The sequence below is a fragment of the Atractosteus spatula genome, chromosome 3, assembly GCF_055471065.1.
Source record: "Atractosteus spatula isolate fAtrSpa1 chromosome 3, fAtrSpa1.hap1, whole genome shotgun sequence".
Taxonomy (NCBI): Eukaryota; Metazoa; Chordata; class Actinopteri; order Semionotiformes; family Lepisosteidae; genus Atractosteus; species Atractosteus spatula.
The window spans coordinates 18,398,468-18,419,496 of NC_142708.1; the positions used below are offsets into that span (position 1 = coordinate 18,398,468).

General features: G+C 41.4%; 1 protein-coding gene across 2 annotated transcripts in view; it reads right to left on the minus strand.

Moving 5' to 3' along the window:
* Window positions 1-21,029, minus strand: part of ptch1 (patched 1) — a 78,854-nt gene that overhangs the window by 33,237 nt on the left and 24,588 nt on the right. For both annotated transcript variants that reach the window (XM_088910661.1, XM_088910660.1), the window contains exons 3-12: window positions 15,376-15,565; window positions 14,269-14,338; window positions 14,080-14,171; window positions 12,051-12,249; window positions 10,675-10,796; window positions 9,377-9,524; window positions 6,299-6,430; window positions 5,805-5,960; window positions 5,258-5,356; window positions 3,201-3,326 (exon numbers count right to left, since the gene is read on the minus strand). In XM_088910661.1, the coding sequence (XP_088766787.1) occupies window positions 3,201-3,326; window positions 5,258-5,356; window positions 5,805-5,960; window positions 6,299-6,430; window positions 9,377-9,524; window positions 10,675-10,796; window positions 12,051-12,249; window positions 14,080-14,171; window positions 14,269-14,338; window positions 15,376-15,565 (1,334 nt within the window). The remainder of the gene's footprint in view (window positions 1-3,200; window positions 3,327-5,257; window positions 5,357-5,804; window positions 5,961-6,298; window positions 6,431-9,376; window positions 9,525-10,674; window positions 10,797-12,050; window positions 12,250-14,079; window positions 14,172-14,268; window positions 14,339-15,375; window positions 15,566-21,029) is intronic.

The following is a 21,029-nucleotide window of genomic DNA, read 5'->3' on the forward strand; positions in this document are numbered from 1 at the left end:
ATCAGTAAATATCATCCTTGAACTACTGAGGACAGCTTTAAAACACACATTGAATAAAAGAAGCTCATAAAACAGACCAAGATACAGAATTCACATAAGAATAAACCACTGATAGGCCATAGTCCTGAACCAACCATGTGAAAAAATAAACAGCGCGGCTCCCCTTCAGAAAAACACCCCTTCCTGGTGCAGTAAGCCAATCTTATCTTTGATTTCTTTATGTGATGAACAATTCCGGAGTAGAAAGCTATGTGTGGCATCTGGAGCAGAATCCCAGAGGTTCGGCAAAGAACAAAGCGCTGGCATGCAAGAGCAGGAGCGGGCCTTGCGCTTGTATGGGTTCATCAGGAAGCCATTCATTCTCCTTCAGCAGCTGGACTGCTCTACAGATACCAAGGTTCCACAGCCAATCTCCCACTGCCTCTCCAATCCACAGCAGCTCACCGCTGGGCCCGCAGAAGGAACGAGGGGCCAATGTGTCAGAGAATTAGAATGCCACATCCTTGTATGCTCTTCTCACAAAAAAAATATTGTAAATATGATTTTGCAGCTTGTTTGCTTTCACACAAACTTTGCTTTCGGCACAATTACACAGAAGGGGTAAAGGAACTGATAGAATCCTCTCCCATCGGGCACACAGCCTGTGATGTCTGGCTTCTGAAAAGCTGCCAGCTGGATCAAGCACAACAGGTAAACAAGGGTTTTATTTCACATTTCTCTGTTCAGTGGCATCCATCAACACATCGCTGTTGTGCTTTGCTTAACATGTTGCCTCACCTATATGGGAATTTTATTTGCCGGGAGTACACTATCAACAGGGCAGACTTCGGTCTCATCGCACCCTTCGGTTTAAGAAAGCACAAAGGACTAAGAAACGAGGATTAGCTTCTTAAGAGAAATAAACTGGTCACGCACTCATGATTCCACAGCCAAAAAAGTTTAGAAAGTTGCAGCTTTTGAGCTCGGCTTGTCAAGACCAAGGTTTTTCCTCTAGTAAGAGTCTCAGGTTGAACAGCGGAGTTTTACTTAATCCAGCTAAAGTCGGTGCGTGCAAAAGATCGAAGAAGCTAAGAAAGAATGCAAAGAGAGAGAGGAATATGATGGTAACAGGTGGAGAAAGTGTGAGCGATGCCTTGTTGAAAAGTGTGTGGCAGAAAAGCAATTGTGCTCAAGGTGGCACTTACCACCCAGGTTACAAAAACGTCTAACCATGGAGATGGAATCTGAATCATTCAGTGAAAGATTTGGTTTTATTTCTTGACCCCTAAGCTTCAGGTGAACACCATTATTTAATTTGATTGTTTAGGTCTCTCAGGCCAATGCGGACAGGCAGTCATTCAAAAATGCCTGCCCTCCTTAGATTGCAAGGCTCTGAAAATGGTCAGTTTTTTCAAGAAATTATCAAGAAAAACTACTGCCTCCACTTCCTCTGGAGAGGTCAGAGGTCAAGCAGCATGAAAAATTAGTTGAGACGCAGGTTAGCAAAAAGCAAGACGATTCTGCTGAAGTTATTTGGTTTATCTGTGCTGAACCAAGGGCAGCTGACCTCATAAATTCTCCGTGTTAGAGCTGAGGTGCTTATGCCCCCAGCAAGCAATATCAAAAGGAAAAAAGATCCTCCCTTGATCTCCCCCATAGCACACAGTCACTACTAACTGCCTGTCATAGTTACGAAATCTCCATTCAGCGGTCTGCTCAGACTTAATCCTCTGATGGTATCACGTCTCACTTTCTTTTCACAGGCTTTCATTCAAGACAATGATAAGGCAACTTGAAACAGAATACATTGGTTAGCTGAATTAGTATGCCGTCGACATGTTCTTGCCCAGGAGTGCTGCAAACAAGCAGCTAGCACATTAAGCTGTTCAACAAGAAGGTATGGTACGGGATATTCTAACTTTTAACTTCAATGTCTGAATATAAATCTTGTTATATATACAGTATGTTGTTGAGCTGCACAATTAAAAGAAAAATGCCACACAACTAACTTCACATCTCTTAAGGTTGCACATTTTATTATGGCATGTCTGTACACGCATAGCGGGATCAACAGACAGGCTCAAGAAATGAAAAAAAAAGGATATAAACAATAGAAACCTAAAATAAACTATAGGGATGAATAAGTGTGACATGTTTCAAGACAAAACCCCAAAATTAACTAAATACAACAGGGATAATCACACTTTAAATTTATCTAGACCAAACGATGGCAAAGAATTCCAAAGTTTAGACACCATTTAACATTGTGATGTGAACAAAGCTGCTTTCATAAAGAAGGTCCAGGCGCAGTCGATGTCTTATTCAGTACTTGAAAGTAAAGCAAGTATGCATTATGGATATTAAACTCACATTAATTTATATTTCCCTTATTCTCCAAGAAGTAATCATGAACAACCACTTTATCCTTATGTTAGATTTGCAAACTGAAAAGCTACCGATCTCATAAACTGTTCTGGCGAAGCCAACCCACAAAAAATGCAATAAAATTCCCATCAAAACACACACCTGATTAGATACGGACAGAACCCTGTTATTTGAGTAATCCTTCGCACTCAACTGTTTCACTTCAGGTGAAAACATACCCTGTATCCTCAAATATCTTACACAACCCTTATCCAGAAGATTACCGAAATCAGTTTATTTGGCATTCTTGTAAGTATGAACAAGCCACTGTAGCAGTGGCTAGAATTAACCACAATGAGCTAATGAAGGATGACTAAGTTGCCTTTGGCAATGTGCTTTCTTCCAACCTAAAATCATTTACTCCGAGGTAGGCGGCACTCGCTCAGCATTTCGACAGCTTCTTTCTGCAGCACTGCCACTCATTCTCTGCCCAATTTCGATTCGGCTACAGAAAGCACAATGCTCCTGAAAGGCAAACTTGTGCCTCCTTTTGGCGATCTCACGCAGGCATATAGTAAATTATTCGCAGATACAGAACATGCCAAGGTAACCCCTCTCTAACAGCCCAGAGACCTGCCCACTTACCCACACCACCTGTAATGAAGGGGTAGAATCATAGACTCGCGTGGACTAGGAGCACAATCAACTACAGAAATACAACCTGCTGGTAACAAGATTTAAAAAAAAGCCTTTTCTCTCCCTTAGGAAAACGCTCGCATGAATTCATGGCAATCAGAACTTGAGAATAACAATGGGACAAAAGTGAGTGAGAGCTCACAAGAAATGCAGTGATTTACCTGGAGCGAGAATGCTCGGAGAGCAGGAATGGGGATCAAGGCAGCCATGAAAAAAGCAGTCACATTGCTGATCGAGGTCAGAGCCACACTAGCCCCCGTTCTCTTCAAACATTCTCCCGTTCGGTCCTAGAAGGATGAAAAGTTACCGGGTTACAAGCTCATTCAATTAACATATGCTAGAACATAAGAATACATACAATACAAACAAAAGTAAGGCATTTAGCTCATCCAGACATTTGGTAGAAATATTAAGAACGCCGTGTTGCCACATTATGTTAAATGTAATCATTTGCCATTCTTAAATCTATGTCACACCCTGATAGCAACTCGATATTCACACCTTAGTAAACCGGCCTACTGAATTTCTTTTTTGTCATCTAAAAAGTTGTTTTTAGCAAAGCCCACTCTTACTATTGACATTTTATTACTTTGGCCTAACACTTGATTTGGACAATTAAAAGCATTAAACTATTTGTGTGATCTCACCAATGACAAACACTACCCACGAGCAACTCCTAAATGACCTACATTTCTTGTGATACAGCAAAGCAATTTCAGATCTAAGATTACCATTACCAAGCAATGGTTAGGAGGAAAAACTCATCTGGATCAGCTCTGGCTGGGGGTGAAATAAGAGACTCTCCTTGGCTTAAACAAGTAAGAAAAACAAAAAAAGATCCAGAGAGGTTTAGTTTTCAGCCCTTTAAAAATTTCTTGCTGGTTTCCCATGCTTGGACTGTTTGTATAGTGGGTAAATGAATGTGCAAAAAAGCTTAAAAGTGACAATAAATTAATACATTTCATTTAATGTAATGATTTAATGAGAATGACTCTTACTTGAAAGACCTTACTAATTACATCCTCTCGGCATGTGAGTTTTAATAATAAGAAACCAGAATTACAAGTCACGAGTGTCTCATTGGATGCCCACCAAATATGTTGCGTGGTTTTCTTGAAAGGAAAAACACAATTTTTGTTCCGTTTCTAACAGCACTACTTAAATCACATAATTTCCCCTCTGTTGGCTTCTTAGGATAAGCCCTCTTTCTTACTGCTTTATCCTTAAAGCCCAGCAGACAGCAAATCTGCACGACTAGAAGCACTTAAAGAAGCCCTTTCCCATCCACCCCTGTCTTTTTCCTTCCTCATCGAGAAATTGGCAATAAAAAAAAAACGAGGGACCACACACCAAGATTCGTCCTTTGTTCACAAACAGGAGAGATCAGGTTTTCCTTCCAAAAGGAACTGTTTACTTTTGATTTCAACCACACGAAGGCTACAGTAAGACAAAGCAGTTGAAAGACGGAATGTCGATTCCGTCTGACAAAAACAAAACGCGCAAAAACATGTCGCTGACTCTGCTCTCCCCTAAAAAAATGAATTGAGACATGTTTCATAGTGCTAAAACACAGCTGGAGTCCATAGGATATGGTGAAAATCGGGGTGGTTGTTCACAATCACTTGAATCTGTATGCAAAAATGTCTTCTACACAATAGACTTCCCCAATAGTATTATAAAAAGATGTTATGATAGGAGGGTTGTAAGCACAGAGGAGTATCGCACATGTCAACATTCCTGGAAAGATTTCCTTGTCTTCATCCGTTATGTTACAGAATGCAGGAGGACAGGACTGGAGGCATGATTGTGCTGGCACACTGAAGGTCAGGAGTTAAAATAGCCCACAATTTAACTCCCACTTTCACCACACCTGAGTAAAGGCTTGCCTTTTCGTATTTTATTCATTTCGGTTCTCTCGTTATTGAATGAAGCCTATTTAAATAAATAGCATGAATCCAATAACAAACATAAAATGTATTTCGGATAAAAAGACTAATCTAAATCGGAGATTTTTAAATGCAAACAAGCCACACCCAGCTTTATTAATAAATTTAACATTTATATGGTTGTTTTTTAAATATTTTTAATTGATTTTTTTGTCTGGGTCATTATAAGGAATTTTTATTAAACCAAAAGATTAGCTGTCAACAAGCATAAGTACAAGCACATAATGCAGCAGTTTTTGTTGCTAGAAAACATGTTGCCATGCATCCCTTACCTCAAAAGGAATTCTTTTATTCTGTCCTGTTTCACTGAATGCATGTGCCAGTAGGAAGACATCGTCCACTCCAACTCCTAGAGCAAGAAAGGGCAAAACCTGTAGAGAAGACAAAGGAAGGATTGCTGCAAGATTCCTGCTCACCCAACGACCGCAGGCGATAGCACGCAAACGAGCTTGCAAATGTTATTTTTCTCCAGGTTTAAACGAGCAAGAATAAAAGCTCTCCAACTGGATGGAGACATGGAATGGAACTGAGGGTAGTCATACAGATCTGTTCCAAAAAGTGATCATCTCAAATGAATTCCTTTTTAATACTTCGGATTATAAACCGAATTTAGCAGTAGGGGTGATGGATGTTAAGAGGACAACTATATAATGCAGTTTTTTTGTTTGGTAGCACATTTTGTCTGCTATTTGGGTCTACAGAGAATCAATTTTGAAACAACGCTATCACAATTAATTATAACCCACCTACACTCCTATATATGCAGTTATTTGCATAATGTTGAGTTACACCAAAGACAGATTGTCAACTTGGCTATACCTGAGTTGTTGCAGCGTTAAATGAAATTCCTATCAAAGAGCACAGGCCCAATCCTGCAGCCACTGACAGTGCAACCAGCAAGACTCCTGCCAACCCCACGGCCCCCTGGGACTTGGCGCAGTCCCACCGCAGCATGGTTAAACAGGCATAGGCAAGCTGCAAGCAGAACAAGAGAGACAACAATAAATACAAGGAGTCAAACATTAGTATACCATCCTTTCCAATGCCTTTTACATAACTATAGCTATCTTGAAGTTTTGGCAGTCCATAAAACTCCTGGTGCTAAAAAAGTTCTTTAGGTCTTTCTTAAAAACACCAGGCACACAATGCAGTAGATCTGTGCTTGTAATTAATATTCACTACACAAGGCATGCCATGGGTTTCATTTTCCTAATGGTTTTAGGCTGTGACACTTTAGTGCCAGTAGTTTGGCAGAAGAAATCAAAGGCTAAGAGGCTGAAGTCACACTCTCCGCGAGATTTAACTCATCTCACCATTAACAGGTAGCCACTTGCCACACGGATTACGCTAACATCAGAGAATGACTTGAGGATGTCTTCCAATGTAGTAGTCGTGAACGAAAGCACCTTCTGAGTGGAGTTTTGTGCCACACTCTGTTGGACAGCCTGCAAAATTGTGAAGGAAAAAAAAAACTCAAGTCAAAAAAGTTACATTAAAAAACGACATTAGAAAACTACAAGCATATCTGTCTATGGACCACTATTTGAACAGTCTAGTACAATTATATCAGAAATCGGCAACGTAAAACCTGCAGCAAGAAAGACATGAACAGCTGTGTCAGACTATGTCTGGAGATGCTGGCAAGATGGATGTCATCAAATAATAATAATAATAAAAAGTATTAACTAGGGAATAACTGGGGAGATTGGAAGGTTTTAATGAATATTTACCAAGAGCTCATTTATTTTGTTTCATGAAATTCAAGGAGACTGAGGTCTTTCATGTCTCTCTCCCGCTCTTTCCTCTAATAAAGCCCGGGATGATGCTTTCTTCCACCTTTTTTTATTTTAAAGCTGGGCCCCCTGCACTACAGGCAAACATTCTGTAGAGAGATGGCTTTTTCCCCTCTCGCGGGCTCATGAGGTCAGATGGAGCTCTGCAAAGGTCAGTGTCTTGAAAACAAAGACCAGATGATGTCACACAGATCCACCAATGGGACTGCAGCTGTGAAAGAGATTCAACGCCTCGCTAATGCTTTCCAGACACCTCTTCTTACTGAGTTACCAGCGGACTGCTGCACCGCTGTTCGCTGCTCCCCTCTCAGCCTCTGTATGTCCCCGCTTACAGAGTGCTTAAAGACTTTAAGAAACCGCTAATTACTCGCACTCCGAAAAATTAAGTGCGCGGGCTTGGCTGTAAAAACAACGGGCTTTCACGGCCAAGAAAAAAAAGAATCCACTCCGGTATGGTTTCATTTCTTTCAGGTGCATCTTTTAAACAGCAGGTTCCTGGGACAGAAAAGGCCTTTTCTGAGTAACTCCCGAAATTTGCACATGGAAGAAGACAGAAGCGCACTTAGCTGGGGGGAGCTACATGTGGCGGCTAAATTGGCCATTTGACAGGCAGGCATCCTCTCTATCACGGACTACAAAATATATGGTTTTCTCAACATTGCATGGGATTTTATTGCCAGCACTCAATTTAAAGAAAAGAAAAAACATGCACGGCATTAGGGGATTGCTCTAGCTGGAGAGCAGTATACACATGACAGGACAATATGCAGAAAAAAGCTTGGTTGAATGGGTTTCTTTAAGTTGCCTTCCTTCACCATCCCTAGAGCCCTGTAAGGTACACACTGGACCTCGGGACACTGCTGTGTTCACTCGCAGATTCAAGAATATTTATACATCAGACATTGGAGCCTTGTTTGAGCCACATGTTAAGTGAAAATTGGTAGACGTGCACCACACCAAAGCACATCTACTTAACTGACCGTGGTAATCCCACGGTACAAACTAAGTATAGCAAAACACATGGGAATCATCGAATGAGTACAGAAAATCATGACAGAAGGTGGAAACCATGGAAAATGTAATCCATGGCATACAAATGCCAGAAACATGGAGGAACTGGAAGTTATTTTTGTGAATTTTCCAAGGTAACTTTTGTTAGGAAAAATCTCTTAACACCCTCAAATTCTTAAAATGTTCTGTTTCAATTTGGATGAGCTATAACTCTAAGGGCCATCTCAGGGTGTAACCAATGCCTGGTATATAATTGCAGTCAGAATTGATGTGGCACCCTACGATTGGTAGATGGTGCTACTATAATTTCGAATTTTTTTTCTACAGCTACACTTTAAAGCAGATCAACTGATAAAAACATAGTAGTGTATAAAAGACCATTATGAGATTAAAAAAATGATTGCTGCTACACAAAGGCTGAATTGTGTAGAAGCAATAGCACAATCTGCTTAATTTCTCATGAAATGAATCTAAAGCAGTAGCCATCGCCAGCAGCCATATCACCCCGAAACTCACAACAGGCAACCCACAGGTGTGAGCCTGGTCAGTTCCTGGATGGGAGACTCCTGGGAAAAACTAAGGTTGCTGCTGGAAGAGGTGTTAGTGGGGTCAGCAGGGGGCGCTCACCCTGCGGTCCATGTGGGTCCTAATGCCCCAGTATAGTGACGGGGACACTATACTGTAAACAGGCGCCGTCCTTCGGATGAGACGTAAAACCAAGGTCCTGACTCTCTGTGGTCATTAAAAATCCCAGGGCGTTTCTCGTAAAGAGTGGGGGTGTAACCCCGGTGTCCTGGCCGAAATTTCCCATTGGCCCTTATCAATCATGGCCTCCTAATAATCCCTGTCTATGAATTGGCATCTCCTCCCCACTAATAGCTGATGTGTGGTGAGCGTTCTGGCGCACTATGGCTGCCGTCACATCATCCAGGTGGGGCTGCACATTGGTGGTGGTGGAGGGGAGTCCCCATTACCTGTAAAGCGCTTTGAGTGGAGTGTCCAGAATAGCGCTATATAAGTGTAAGCAATTATTATTATTATTAAAGCAGTAGAAACATTACCGGAAACATACACCAGATTCCTTCAGCCGATACTGATTTTCAGTGTATAATTCACAGAAATGTCAAGTAATTACAATTTGCAAACTACTGGAACAGCCGTTAAGGCACTTCAAAAGCAGCTCAGGCACTGTGACTGGTCAGGTTTTAAACCTTGTGCGGGTTCCCCACTTTCTCAGTGGGAGATCAATAAGCAGGTGCACCAATGCACACCTGGGCTGAAGATCTCCTCGCCTTGAGCCAAGGAGTGAGCGGAAAAAAAAAATCAGCCTTCAAAAACACTGAGACCACAAACTACACCACTGGGTGAAATAAATCGATTCACTTTGGTACTCAGTCATTACCACCTTCCATTGTGGAGTGTTTTTAGACTTGTTAAAGAGCTTTGAAACACTGAGGTTTAAACTGAACTACACACAGAATGTGATTTGTATAGATTGAACTTTGTTGCTTACAAAGTTGACAAATCTTTCATTCTCATGTGTTTGTGTGTATGTATACACGAGAGTGACCCTGCAAGGAGCTTTACCTCAGAGTATCTCCTCTGCCAGGCCTCCAGGATGGCGGCGGCCTTGTCCTCATTCCAGTTGATATGTGAAACATGTTCATAATCCTTGAAGTGTTCATACATTTGCTTGGGGGTCATTAACTGAAACATGGTCTGGAGAGCCTGGGCACTGAGACACAGGGGGAGAGGGGGATGGGCAAAGTAAACACCAGGCAGGAAGAGATTTTCAGAGTGTGGAGTCTCAGATGAAGGGGAAATAAGAAGCAAAGGAGATCTTTTATAAACAAAAGTAAATGACTCCACAGAGAAAGGTATTCGCTGAAAAACAAATTTCTCTTCTGTTGTTTCTCAAACACACTCAAGCCTCAAATTTAGGCACTGCTAAAATAGGTACTGTAAATTACATGTGAAAATTAAACCTTTTTTCTGCAAAATAGATGGATGAAGAGAGATTCTAAAAAAATGCTTGTGGCCTCATACTACAGCTTTCTGGTCTCATAAAAAAGTCACACCCAGTGGACCTGCTACATTCAAATTAGACTGAAAAAACAGGTCCCATTTAATTCAAAGTATTCAAACATATACTACATAAGATAAAAGCGGAAAAGTTAAGCCATGTTTCCAGAACTTACAGAGGTGCGGAAGGTAAACAGCTTTAAATCACATGCAGTACTAATAACTATGACTACTAACGGGACTGCAGAAAACTCTGGTTTTTACCAGTAAAACACTTCACACTTTCACTTCCAGTAAAAAATATTTTAAAAACACCTAATGTGACTGAATACAAACATTGATTTATCCTCCTTATAACACCACATTTAAGCAAGTGGACTACAAAAAGAGGTGCTGCAATGAAGAACAGATTCACATCTGGGAAACCTGTTCACTGAATTTGAAGCAACTCCCTAGTGTAAAACCCAACATTTATCAATATAAAATCACATTGGTAGGGGGAGAAAAATTCAAATGTCCTAAATTTACACTTAGTTGTTCCAATCGCAACAGTTTGTCTCAGTGAAAAGGTATTTTAATTCTTATTTAAGTAGACTTCATAGCCCTGTAAACGGACATGGCAGTGTGTGTTTCACTGCACCTAAGTCGCCACTTGTTCAGGCTTAGACATTACAATTTGCGTTATTAATGACTTCAAGGAGGAACAGCTGGTGTTCTAAGGTTTCACTGGATCCTTGTAATGGTCTGAAGATTTATGATGCTTAAGCCTATGTAACCTGTTTGGACCAACATAAACAACCATTATCATAAGTTATACAGGCTTTCAACGAGCTGCCTCATTGACTGGGGGCTGGGATACTTACCTCAGAAGCCTCCCACTCCCGTTCTTCGTTGTTCCCCCAACGATCAGCTCCTCCTGCCAGTGCATGTATTTCTTGGAAAGGCCGTGACAACCACCTTTCAGAGCGCGGGCAACGTCATAAGGCTGCAAAATACCATGAGCATTCTGAGAAAGCAAAGAGACGACACCCTGTGCGTGCTGTACAGGGTGCGGTTGTGTGCATTTTTTCTTTCGTTTTAATGGACCCAAACAGAAAATGCAGACCAGCAACACTTCTGACATTTACGAATTGAAGCGGTTTCATTTCCTTTGGAGAAATTTAGAATGGGTCCATTTTTTATTATGCACCTACCCAATTGTGAATTGTCAATTGTCTCTGGACAGCTTGGCTTACAGGAAATAGGTCTGTACCGTCATGGGGAGAAAGAGGGAGCTCAGACAGGCTCCTCTGACAGCCCCACCCATTGGGCTATTCATCATTTGACATGCTACAAGCTCTGCATCAATGCACAGGAGGGTCAGGACTGACTGGAGGACACTTGTGTCGCTCAATGCCCAGGAAGCTACAGTACATGGGTCATTGGTTCACCAGAAACTGGGCGAAGCTATGCCCGTCCACTTAGGGAATCTCAATTCTTTAGTCATCTGAATTCCTATTTTACATCTTTGGTCAATATTGTATATAAAGCTAAAAAAGAAAAACCTTTTTGCAGACTGCACAGCAGCACAGATGGCATGAAAACTGCTAGAACTACATGCTTAGTGTCACTGACAGCTTGTGAAACTGGTCCAGAACACATGGTCTGGAGAAGTATCAAATTTAAACTCAAATCCTGAAGTGGTAATGAGGCATCTAATAGCAGGGTTACACCTACATGGCATACAACCAATTATATGTGGTAGTACACCATGAAGTCATAGAAAATAACATTTTTCATAACACAATTATACGTCTTCTTTAGTTTCCTCCTTTCTTTCTCCTAACGGGTACAACCCAGATCAAGCAACTCTTAATGAAGTCCTCAGAAATGATCTTCTCTTGTGGTCCAGGTGGGCGAGGGTGAAAAGCAGCAGGAGTTCTGAGGCTCCTGCTGATTTGTGCTGTACTTCACCTTGTCTCACCAATGTTCTGTGTGGCTGACTGCAGCTCACAAACAAACCGACCACGCTATTTAACAGGAAGGTGAAATGAGCCACAACTGAGCAAGAGCATAAAATGACCCAGGCACTGTGACTCTTTAAGGAAGGAATGTGGCAAAGTTCATAATTAGTGTGCACTGAGAAAAATGTTTGAAAATATCTTTAGAGATACTTAAAACATCTAAAGTTTTTCCTTGTCTGTAAAACGGAAAGTGTTATTCTGTAACGGCGCCCAGCAGGGCTGGGATAAGCACGTACTCGAGTGGTGTTCTTGTTGGGCGCTGTGACAGGGCAGTCGGGGTCTGCGGGATTAAGGCAGGGGCGGTCCATGTAGCCGTGGCCAACCTCCGCCTTCATCAGCATCTCCTCCCAGCTGTCCACTTGGTAACTGAAGGTTTTTAGCTCCTCCAAGAACTCCATTGGATCAAAGTTGGTCCACTGCACAGGGGGTTTACCTCTGTTGAGAAAAGGAGCAAAATACCTACAACACAAAGCATACAAAAAACTGCAGAGCTTCCAAGTGTGGGTACCTAAAATACTATAAAAACACACTTCATGCTTTGCACTTCACAGTTACAAAATTAAACCGCACTTCAGGTTTCTCCTCACGTCTGTCTAGCCCCGATATTGCCAGATAACACCTGCTTTGTGAAGTCTTAAGAAAATATACGGTCTTAGGAACAACCACAATGAGATTATGAAACTGGGAAGGATTTCTGCGAATATTTATTTTTCCTTTTTATGCGCTAAATGGCTCAGCCACCTATCAGGAAGATAGCTGGAAAAAAAATCTTAGCATCAGATTACAGACTGTCTGCGTAATAACTGTTTTGCAAATTAAATCAATCAAAACAGCTGACCCTTATTCCCTCTAATAATACCTTTCTCCCTTCATGCTCTCTGACAACTTGGCAATCAACCAACAACCTTCCCCGCCACCACCTCTCCCACCCCTCCTCTCGCAGTCTTTCCTCGCTGCCGACAGGCCAGAGAGGCTTTTGGCTGGCTTACTTTGTGGTTCAAACCACATTGTATCTGCTTAACCAGGCTTGAGTCATTATTCCAAGTCTCCCAACCAGAAAACACAAAATCCTTATTTACCATCTAAAACTGCTCCCAGTGCGATCCATGATGGCCAGTGCAAATTACTGTTGCAAAGGCATACAAACTGCGAGGAAAACAAAAGCCCGAACCCTGACTTGTGCATAATTAACTCAAATGTTTGCATCTGCCAGCTATCACAACAATGAAGTCTTCTGGGGGGTGCAGGGAGCTTGAAGGCATAATGACAAACCATTGGAAGGAATAAAGGCAGATTCAGTCTACTAGTCAATTAAGAAAAGTGTAAGAAAGTAGACTTCAAAGTGCACATAATTCCTCCTTCCTCAAACGTCACCATGCACAATTACATCTACTATACAGTGCACTTCCATATCCACTGACAATGTGAAAAATATCTCTTTCAGTATGCTTGCTTAGGCAAGGAACTTAATTTGGTTGCTTATTCAAAAGGTGTCCACCACATTCAAGAATATTTTCTAAACATTTTGGGTCTAATGACAGAATCAACGGTTTTTTACCTTTTGTCATGTGAGTTCACTGCAGAAAATGAAAGACACTGCGCCAAGGCGGGTCTCAGTTACAACATATTTGCACTCAAAAGATATTCCCCTCTTTTGTTTTCAAGAATTCTGGGGCAGTATAATCCGATAAGCCGGGAAAGAAAACTGTGCGACAGTTCTACGTCAAAGAAAAGAAGGTGAGGAAAAATCCCAAGACCTATTCTCAGATTTTTTTTCTAGCTGTAGTCTCCACCGCCGCAGTGCTACAGGGCGTGTCTTTGCTCCACAGTACAAAGCCATTCGAATGGCAAGCCCAGAGTTTGCCAAGCACTCTGAATGCTCTCTAAATAAAACTATTCAGCCGCATATGATTAAGTTATATGGTTTCAGATCAATTAGTAACAAAAAAGTGCAATTCTCTGCCACTCATCTATTTAAAATGGGTTTAATTGGTTTTAAATGTTATAATAAAACATGTAGTAAAAAAAACAAATTAAAATAAGATTATTAATAAATGCCAAAGATATACATTTTTTTAAAGCACCATTTTTTCTAGGATGAACAAAACCTCCATTCAGGCTTCTGTAACTAACATTCTCTTTGCTTTGCATGAGCACAAGCTTTTGTTTTTGTTCTGAATTAGAAAAGCTGTACCACTGGCTTTTCAGAGCAAAAGTCTTTGTGCATTTTCTGCAAGGGAATAAGAGATTTAAAAGCGTTCTTACGGCAGATAGGCCACTCCTGACTGTAGTTTTGCACCTTCCCAGAAGCAATCCAACGGCGTGATTATTAAACAAGGATAGAGGTTTTCAATAATCTAAAGAGATAAAATTCAAACAAATTAGTTGCATTTCTGCCGTTAAAACATCTTTAGAACAAAATTGCTACTGTAGGATAAATTGAATTCTGCATACCTGATTCATGGGCGCAGCTTCAGTGATAAGTTCTCCTGATTTATAACACAGATGTTCCAATTTCCATTGCCTACAAACATGGACAACATTTTACAGCCAGCAAGAAAAAAAGGTGACGCTTTACTTGAATGAGGAGTCATCAACACAACACAACGTAACATTCCATAATCCTTCACAACCAATTGTGCAAAATGGGGAAATAATTCAGAACGGTTCAAAATGAGACATTCTTACAAAAGACAAGAGCAGAACTTCAGGTATAGAAACGTACAGTTAAAATGATGGAAGACACCATCAAGGACTTTCTCCAGATGCAGAAATATGATTTTAATGCATGTTATTATCATGTATGGTGTTTACTATGGGGTTATGATGGTGTTTTTGCCTCATTCAAGTAAAGCGCTACCAAAAAATGAATACAATTACACTGCAATTGGATCATTTAAACTTCAAGCACAGACCGAAAAATACGAATTAAATACGAGTTCCCTTACGATAATGACATAGTATATTTTCAGCATTTATCTTTTTAATTGTGCAACAGTTAAAGCACAAGAAAAACAAGGGGACAGGTTGACTTTAAAACGCAATTTTGGAAAGAGAAAAGGCAAATCATATTTGCTTCATGCGTAAACTGAAATGACTCCATTGACAAGCTGGCATTTTTTAAAAAAATCTCTTTGCAAGTCAGAACTCTAACAGCATTTTCAAATACTTAGTGCAGTGACCCAGTGCATTTACCCAGCACAGTTCTTCAGAACCAACTGAAACACAAACAAGAGGGGCACAAGTGTAAAGTATGTGGAATACGTGTTAAATATGTCAAAACCAAAAACAAGAGCACTGCATTGCCCAAAGGACTGTGGGGGTCTAGCTACCCAGCCATGATGTTGAAGCCGGTATCCTGGTTCCGTACATGAAACTGCTGGATGAGACCCTTGGATTAACTACAAATGGGCCAGAAGGTCCGATAAGTCATCTCTTGTTTGTACCCTTTCTCGTGTTCTTATAACCCACAGCAATAATCTGACAACTACCTGAAAATGTCACATCAACTTGCAGGTGGGTCACCTGTTTGGAAGAACACCTGACACCTGTTCTTCTTACCTATTGTACATGTAAACATGCACTCTGCTGGCTTTAATTGCAGAGTCCAGGTGTTGCCTCAGTGCTTCAACCGTGAGTACATTAGCACCTTCTTCCCGTGGGGTCTGAATCATGAGCTGAGGGTTGAACATGGCCTCTTCTCCCATCTTCTGCCGTGTGTACTTCAGCTCCTGATTTACCCGTCCTCCCACTGCAAAAGGAAAGCCAAATACAGTCACCGTCCAGTTGGTGAACGCCAGTCTGGCCCCGAACACACACAGCCGGAAAATAACACAAAATCGGGGCTTCAACTCGATACTTGGACTCCCTTCTTTACCACAGTCAGAACAAACACACAACCCTGACTGTTTGTGGGAATCCTGATGTCTAATGTACCTGGAAAGAACAAGGACAAAATCTTGTATTGTGATAAAAGTCAAGAATTCAGCCAGCACTGTAACAATGAGTCAACAACACGATTGCGAAGACTGTCCTCCAAATCCAGCCCTCCCCCAGCAGGCAGTGCAATTTTGTCAGCACGGGGGAGGGCTCAGTCACAACTGGCCAAGGGCACAGCCTGGACTGGACTGATACTTAAACGAAACTGGAGGGCTTTTATGAAGGCCCTCTTTCTTATTTTTGTACTTAATAATAATAATTCTTACACTTATAAAGTGCTTTTCTGGACACTCCACTCAAAGTGCTTTACAGGTAATGGGGACTCCCCTCCACCACCACCAATGTGCAGCCCCACCTGGCTGATGCAATGGCAGCTATAGTGCACACATTATGCCCACCAGCCATCAGCTGTTAGTGGAGAGGAGAGCAGAGTGATGAAGCCAGTTCATAGATTGGGATTATTAGGAGATCATGATTGGTTAAGGTTAATGGGAAATTTGGCCAGGGCACTGGGGTAACACCCCTACTCTTTTTGAGAAACGCCCTGCGATTTTTAATGACCACAGAGAGTCAGAACCTAAATTTTATGTTAGCATGGTTTTTACAGTATAGAGTCTCTATTACTATCCTGGGGCATTAGGACCCACACAGACTGCCGGGTGAGCGCCCCCTGCTGACCCCACTAACACCTCTTCCAGCAGTAACCTTTTCTCAGGAGGTCTCCCATCCAGGTACTGACCAGGCTCACACCTGCTGAGCTTCAGTGGGTAGCCAGCTGTGAGTTGCAGGCATAGCTGCTGGCTATGATAAAGAGTTATTTTGTTATCTTGAAACATGAGTCAGATGAGAATCAACATTTGGATTATTCAAAGTAGACCTTTTTGCCTCAATGTTCACACTAAAAGCCAGGCTTTTATTCAAATAATTATGGTACCAAAGCACAGAGCTTAAAAATTTAAAAGCATCTCCTTTGCCCTCCTCACAAGGAGTTTGGTACTGCTATCTACCAAACGCAGAAGATACCTGCCCACTTCAGAGGAACACCATAAATTTCAGGGAAAAGTGTGGGCCTTTGGAGACAGCCTCCAGTCAGACAAAAAGCCAGTGATTGATGGGCATGTAGACTGAACTCTCCTCTCATGTCTTCTGTGGGTGGTCACCCTCAGGGCAGGGCTGTGGCTGCCAGTGCAGCACCTGAACTCTGACACCGAGATCTGAACCTTCTACAGAAAGATGGCACAAGTGATTAATTACACACGGTATAGAGTAGCACACAATAAAAAAAGACACTGCGCATTGTTGTAAAATGTACCTAACTGGCAATATCAGCGATGATGTCAGTTCTACGCGATACTACACCACCTTCCTACAGCCCCCAAAATATTTCTAACAGTGACACTAATACTCTAAATTCCTCTCTTGCAAGTGTATCACCCTGTCCTTAGCCCGTGAACTGCAGAAAAGGTATAATACAGTACCGAAGTCACAGTCAATAACTGCTTAATACTTGTTGTTAGCTACATCATTTCTATTGAGCTCCGTAGGCAGGGTGTAATGTACAGTATTCATCAGATACATACAGCTTTCCTCTATTTTAGTTCATGCTATATATAACAAATATAGCATGAACTAAAATAAATAGCAAATGCGGGGGAAAAAAGCAGGAGAAAATCAGTGCAACCTTCACCCACATCAAATCTGTTTGATTAAAAAAAAACATAAGAATATGCACAATAAGCACTCTCCCCACACATACACACTGTGCATGTGTTACCTTGAAAACACAGTAGAGGGATGTCTCTCTGGCTTATGCATTATTTCAAAATCAACATATTTCACACCATCATTTACAAGGTTGTGTAAAAAGCCCTGTGCTAAGACCAGAAAAAAAATCAGTGGCTATGATGTAGTAAAACTGATACAAAAGGCTAACAAAACAAAAATGTATGTCAAAACATCATCTACAGCATTGAAACACAGCAGCACTGGTAGGAAAACAAGAATTTTAACATCCTCCACAAAACTTCGTCTCTCAAGACAAAGCTAGACAAACAGTAATCTGGCTCCTCTCCATTAGTCTGACTTTTAATCTTTAAAATCTTCCTCAAGAGCCATCACTACCCTTTAGGGTAGGGCTGGAAAATAAAAAAGACTGAAAAATTTGAAAGCAGTACAGGATTCTCTAATAAGGATCAGCAAGGACTTGCTGCAGCTAAACCAACCGGATGTAAAAGTGGTTCTGCAGACCTCCTCTTTTTGAGCTAATCTTTTTCATTGGCGTTTCTAATCCATACTAACCCAAAGAATAAATTGAGCCCAATATACATGAACTCTCCCTGGGTTCCATAACAACATTTTAGAGTTCTGAAAAGTTTGCGTTAGATACCGTTTGCGTTAGACTGCGTTAGATGAGAGCAAGCTTGGAATATCGTGTCACCACCAGGGCTCTTTTACACTGGTCTCGCTGCATTCTCGCGCGCATACAGCCGCTTCCTCTGTGGATCATTGCGCCATTTCCCTGGAAATCATCATTCTCCCACACTGCAGCTATGCCAGTATTTTGTTTTACAATGAATTACTGAACTGAACAGGAGAGAGCAGGATAAAAATGTAAAGCACAATAATTCGAAATTCATTATTGAGTGTAATGTTTTACTTGTATAAATCTCATTAACACTTCTCCGTACTTGTCGGAGCGGTGGCTCTGTGGCTAAGGAAGTGCGCCTGTGGCTGAAAGGTTGCCGGTTCAAATCCCGCAGCCGGCAGAGGAATCCTACTGCGTTGGGGCCCTGAGCAAGGCCCTTAACTCCAACTGCTCCAGGGGCGCTGTACAATAGCTGACCCTGCGCTCTGACCCCAAGCTTCTCTCCCCGTCTGTGTGTCTCATGGAGAGTAAGCTGGGGTATGTGAAAAGATGAATTCCTAATGCAAGATATTGTATAGGGCTAATAAAGTGATGTTATGTTATGTTTATGCAATGGCAAAGAAAGGGTCCTTTCATGTTCTAACTTTTACCCTGATCTGCTGGTTTGGTAACCTGAATCTGTGAGGCAAGAACAAACTGGGCAGCCTTGCGAAGGTCATTGGCGCTGATCTTCCAGCCCTCTCCTCCATCTATCATTCACATCCTTAGCGCAAAGCAAAATCCATCTGTGAGGATCCTTCACACCCCTGTTTAAGTTATTCCAGTTACTCCCATCAGAACGCAGATACCGACTCCCCCACACCAAAACCCACAGATTCAAGTTCTCATTCATACCTGTAGCCATATCGTTATTTAACACTTCACCCTCAATGTAAATATGCATGTATAGTTTTGTTCCTGGCGTTTTTCTTCTTCTATCTGTCTGTACACCAACACTGCTGCTGTAGAAAAAACTTGCCCCCCCGGGGATAATAAAGACACTCTCTCTTTCTCATCTTCCATAAAATCTAAGTAACGTAAAAAACTTGTGTAAACGGAGCCTTCACGTAAGGTTGGGGAATGGATTAATCTAATCCTTGAGTGTGAATGTCGTCCGTGCTGAGTTATTCTATTTACCTGTAAACACTGGATGTAAGAGGCAAGATTGTGCATTTTAGATTTTAAAAGCTTTGACAAAGAGGTTATTGTTTTACATGAAAAGATTTCAGTACGCGTGAAGGATGTGTCTTTTAAAGTATGGCTGGCTGTATGTGCAATACCCAAGAGAGACATCAGAGGCAGGTCAGGTAAAGGGTAAAGAAAGAAGAGATAGAGAGGTATGAAAAGCTTGGACATCTCACTCAATTGCTAAATGCTCTTAAGTTTTCAAAACGTGCAGTCGGAATCAGACCAGTTGCAGTTTTAGCATAAGACCAAAGGGAGCAACTGGTGTGGAAGGCCACCAAAAACTACTGATCAGAATATGGCAAGCCGGTTCCTTCAGTGTATTCTCACAACCCATACACGTGTGAAATTCTAACCAGGAGGTTCAGACAGCTTTTCTAGTCTCTCTAATCTGTGTTTCAGGCTGAAAGCTGAAGATATCATTCAGGCTGCAATGAAATGAAAAGGATGTGAAGAACATTTCCAATGCTCTGGATAATGTGTCCTGCTGAAAAAAAAATGCACACTGTAATTCCTATGGCATAGCATGGAACCTAGTCATACATATCACAATTAATTTATGGCCAGAAACCACAGGGGTCACAGTTATTCACACCCCTGTAGTTAGAACTGAGTAAATCCTCCTGTGGCAAGGATTACACTGACAAGATACTTCCTGTAATGTGCTCTGAGATTCAGACTCTTCTGCAGGGGGAGTTCTCTCCATTCCTCCAGGCAGAATTGCTTTAAGTAGTTAGCTGCATAGAAAATAAATGTTCTTTACCAGCAATTTGTATGCGTGCTTTGTATCACTGTCCTGCTGGAATGTCCATTTTCAGTCAAGCTTGAGCTTCTTGGCAGAACGAATCATGCGTTTGGCCAAAAAGTCCTGATTCGTGTTGAAGTTCACGATTCCTCCCTCTACTAGGGCTCCAGGCCCCCGAAGATTAAAAACAACCCCAAAACATCAAAGACCCCCCTCAGTGGGTACAGTTCCCAGTGGGCATGGCTAACAAATGTATCCAAAAACCTTCAATATCATCTATCCATAAGATAGGAATGCAATTGTCATATAGCTGCCACTATACCAGTAGTCTTACATTTCTCAATTGTAGGAACTACATATCGATTTAGCTTTTTTCTTTTACAGCTATCCTAAAACGTGTAGAGGTCAATAACCCTTTACCTGCTGTTTTCTGTTAAGGACAGAGAGATATCTATGAAGGTGCATACTACCATTGGATGTCCTCTGTGTATTTACTGTACCTTATTTTATACCCCAGGGAAACAGGAACACCTCTGAGATCTATACATAAATCCAAAGAGCAGAATGTTACTGTAGATTTCTTTTCGTTTTTAATGTGGTATACTCAGAAGTGTAAATAGATTCGGTTCTCTAAAATTTAATTATGATAAATATGATTTGACCTGTGCAATGCATTTCTGACTACAGTATAACATTTATAGAATTGCTTTAAGCAAGCCATTTTGTTCCTATTTCATCAGTACAATTAATGCATCTAAAGGGCATTGTAAGCAATCAACAAAACATGTTTACTGAACAAAAAAAAGCTATCCTGCCACATTACTGAAAACGTTTCCCTGACTTCTTTCAAAAAACAGCTGGAAGAGATCCTCAGATCAATCAGCTTCTATCTACCAGCAACCCAATGAGCCGCATGGGCCAAATGGCTTCATCTGGTTTGAA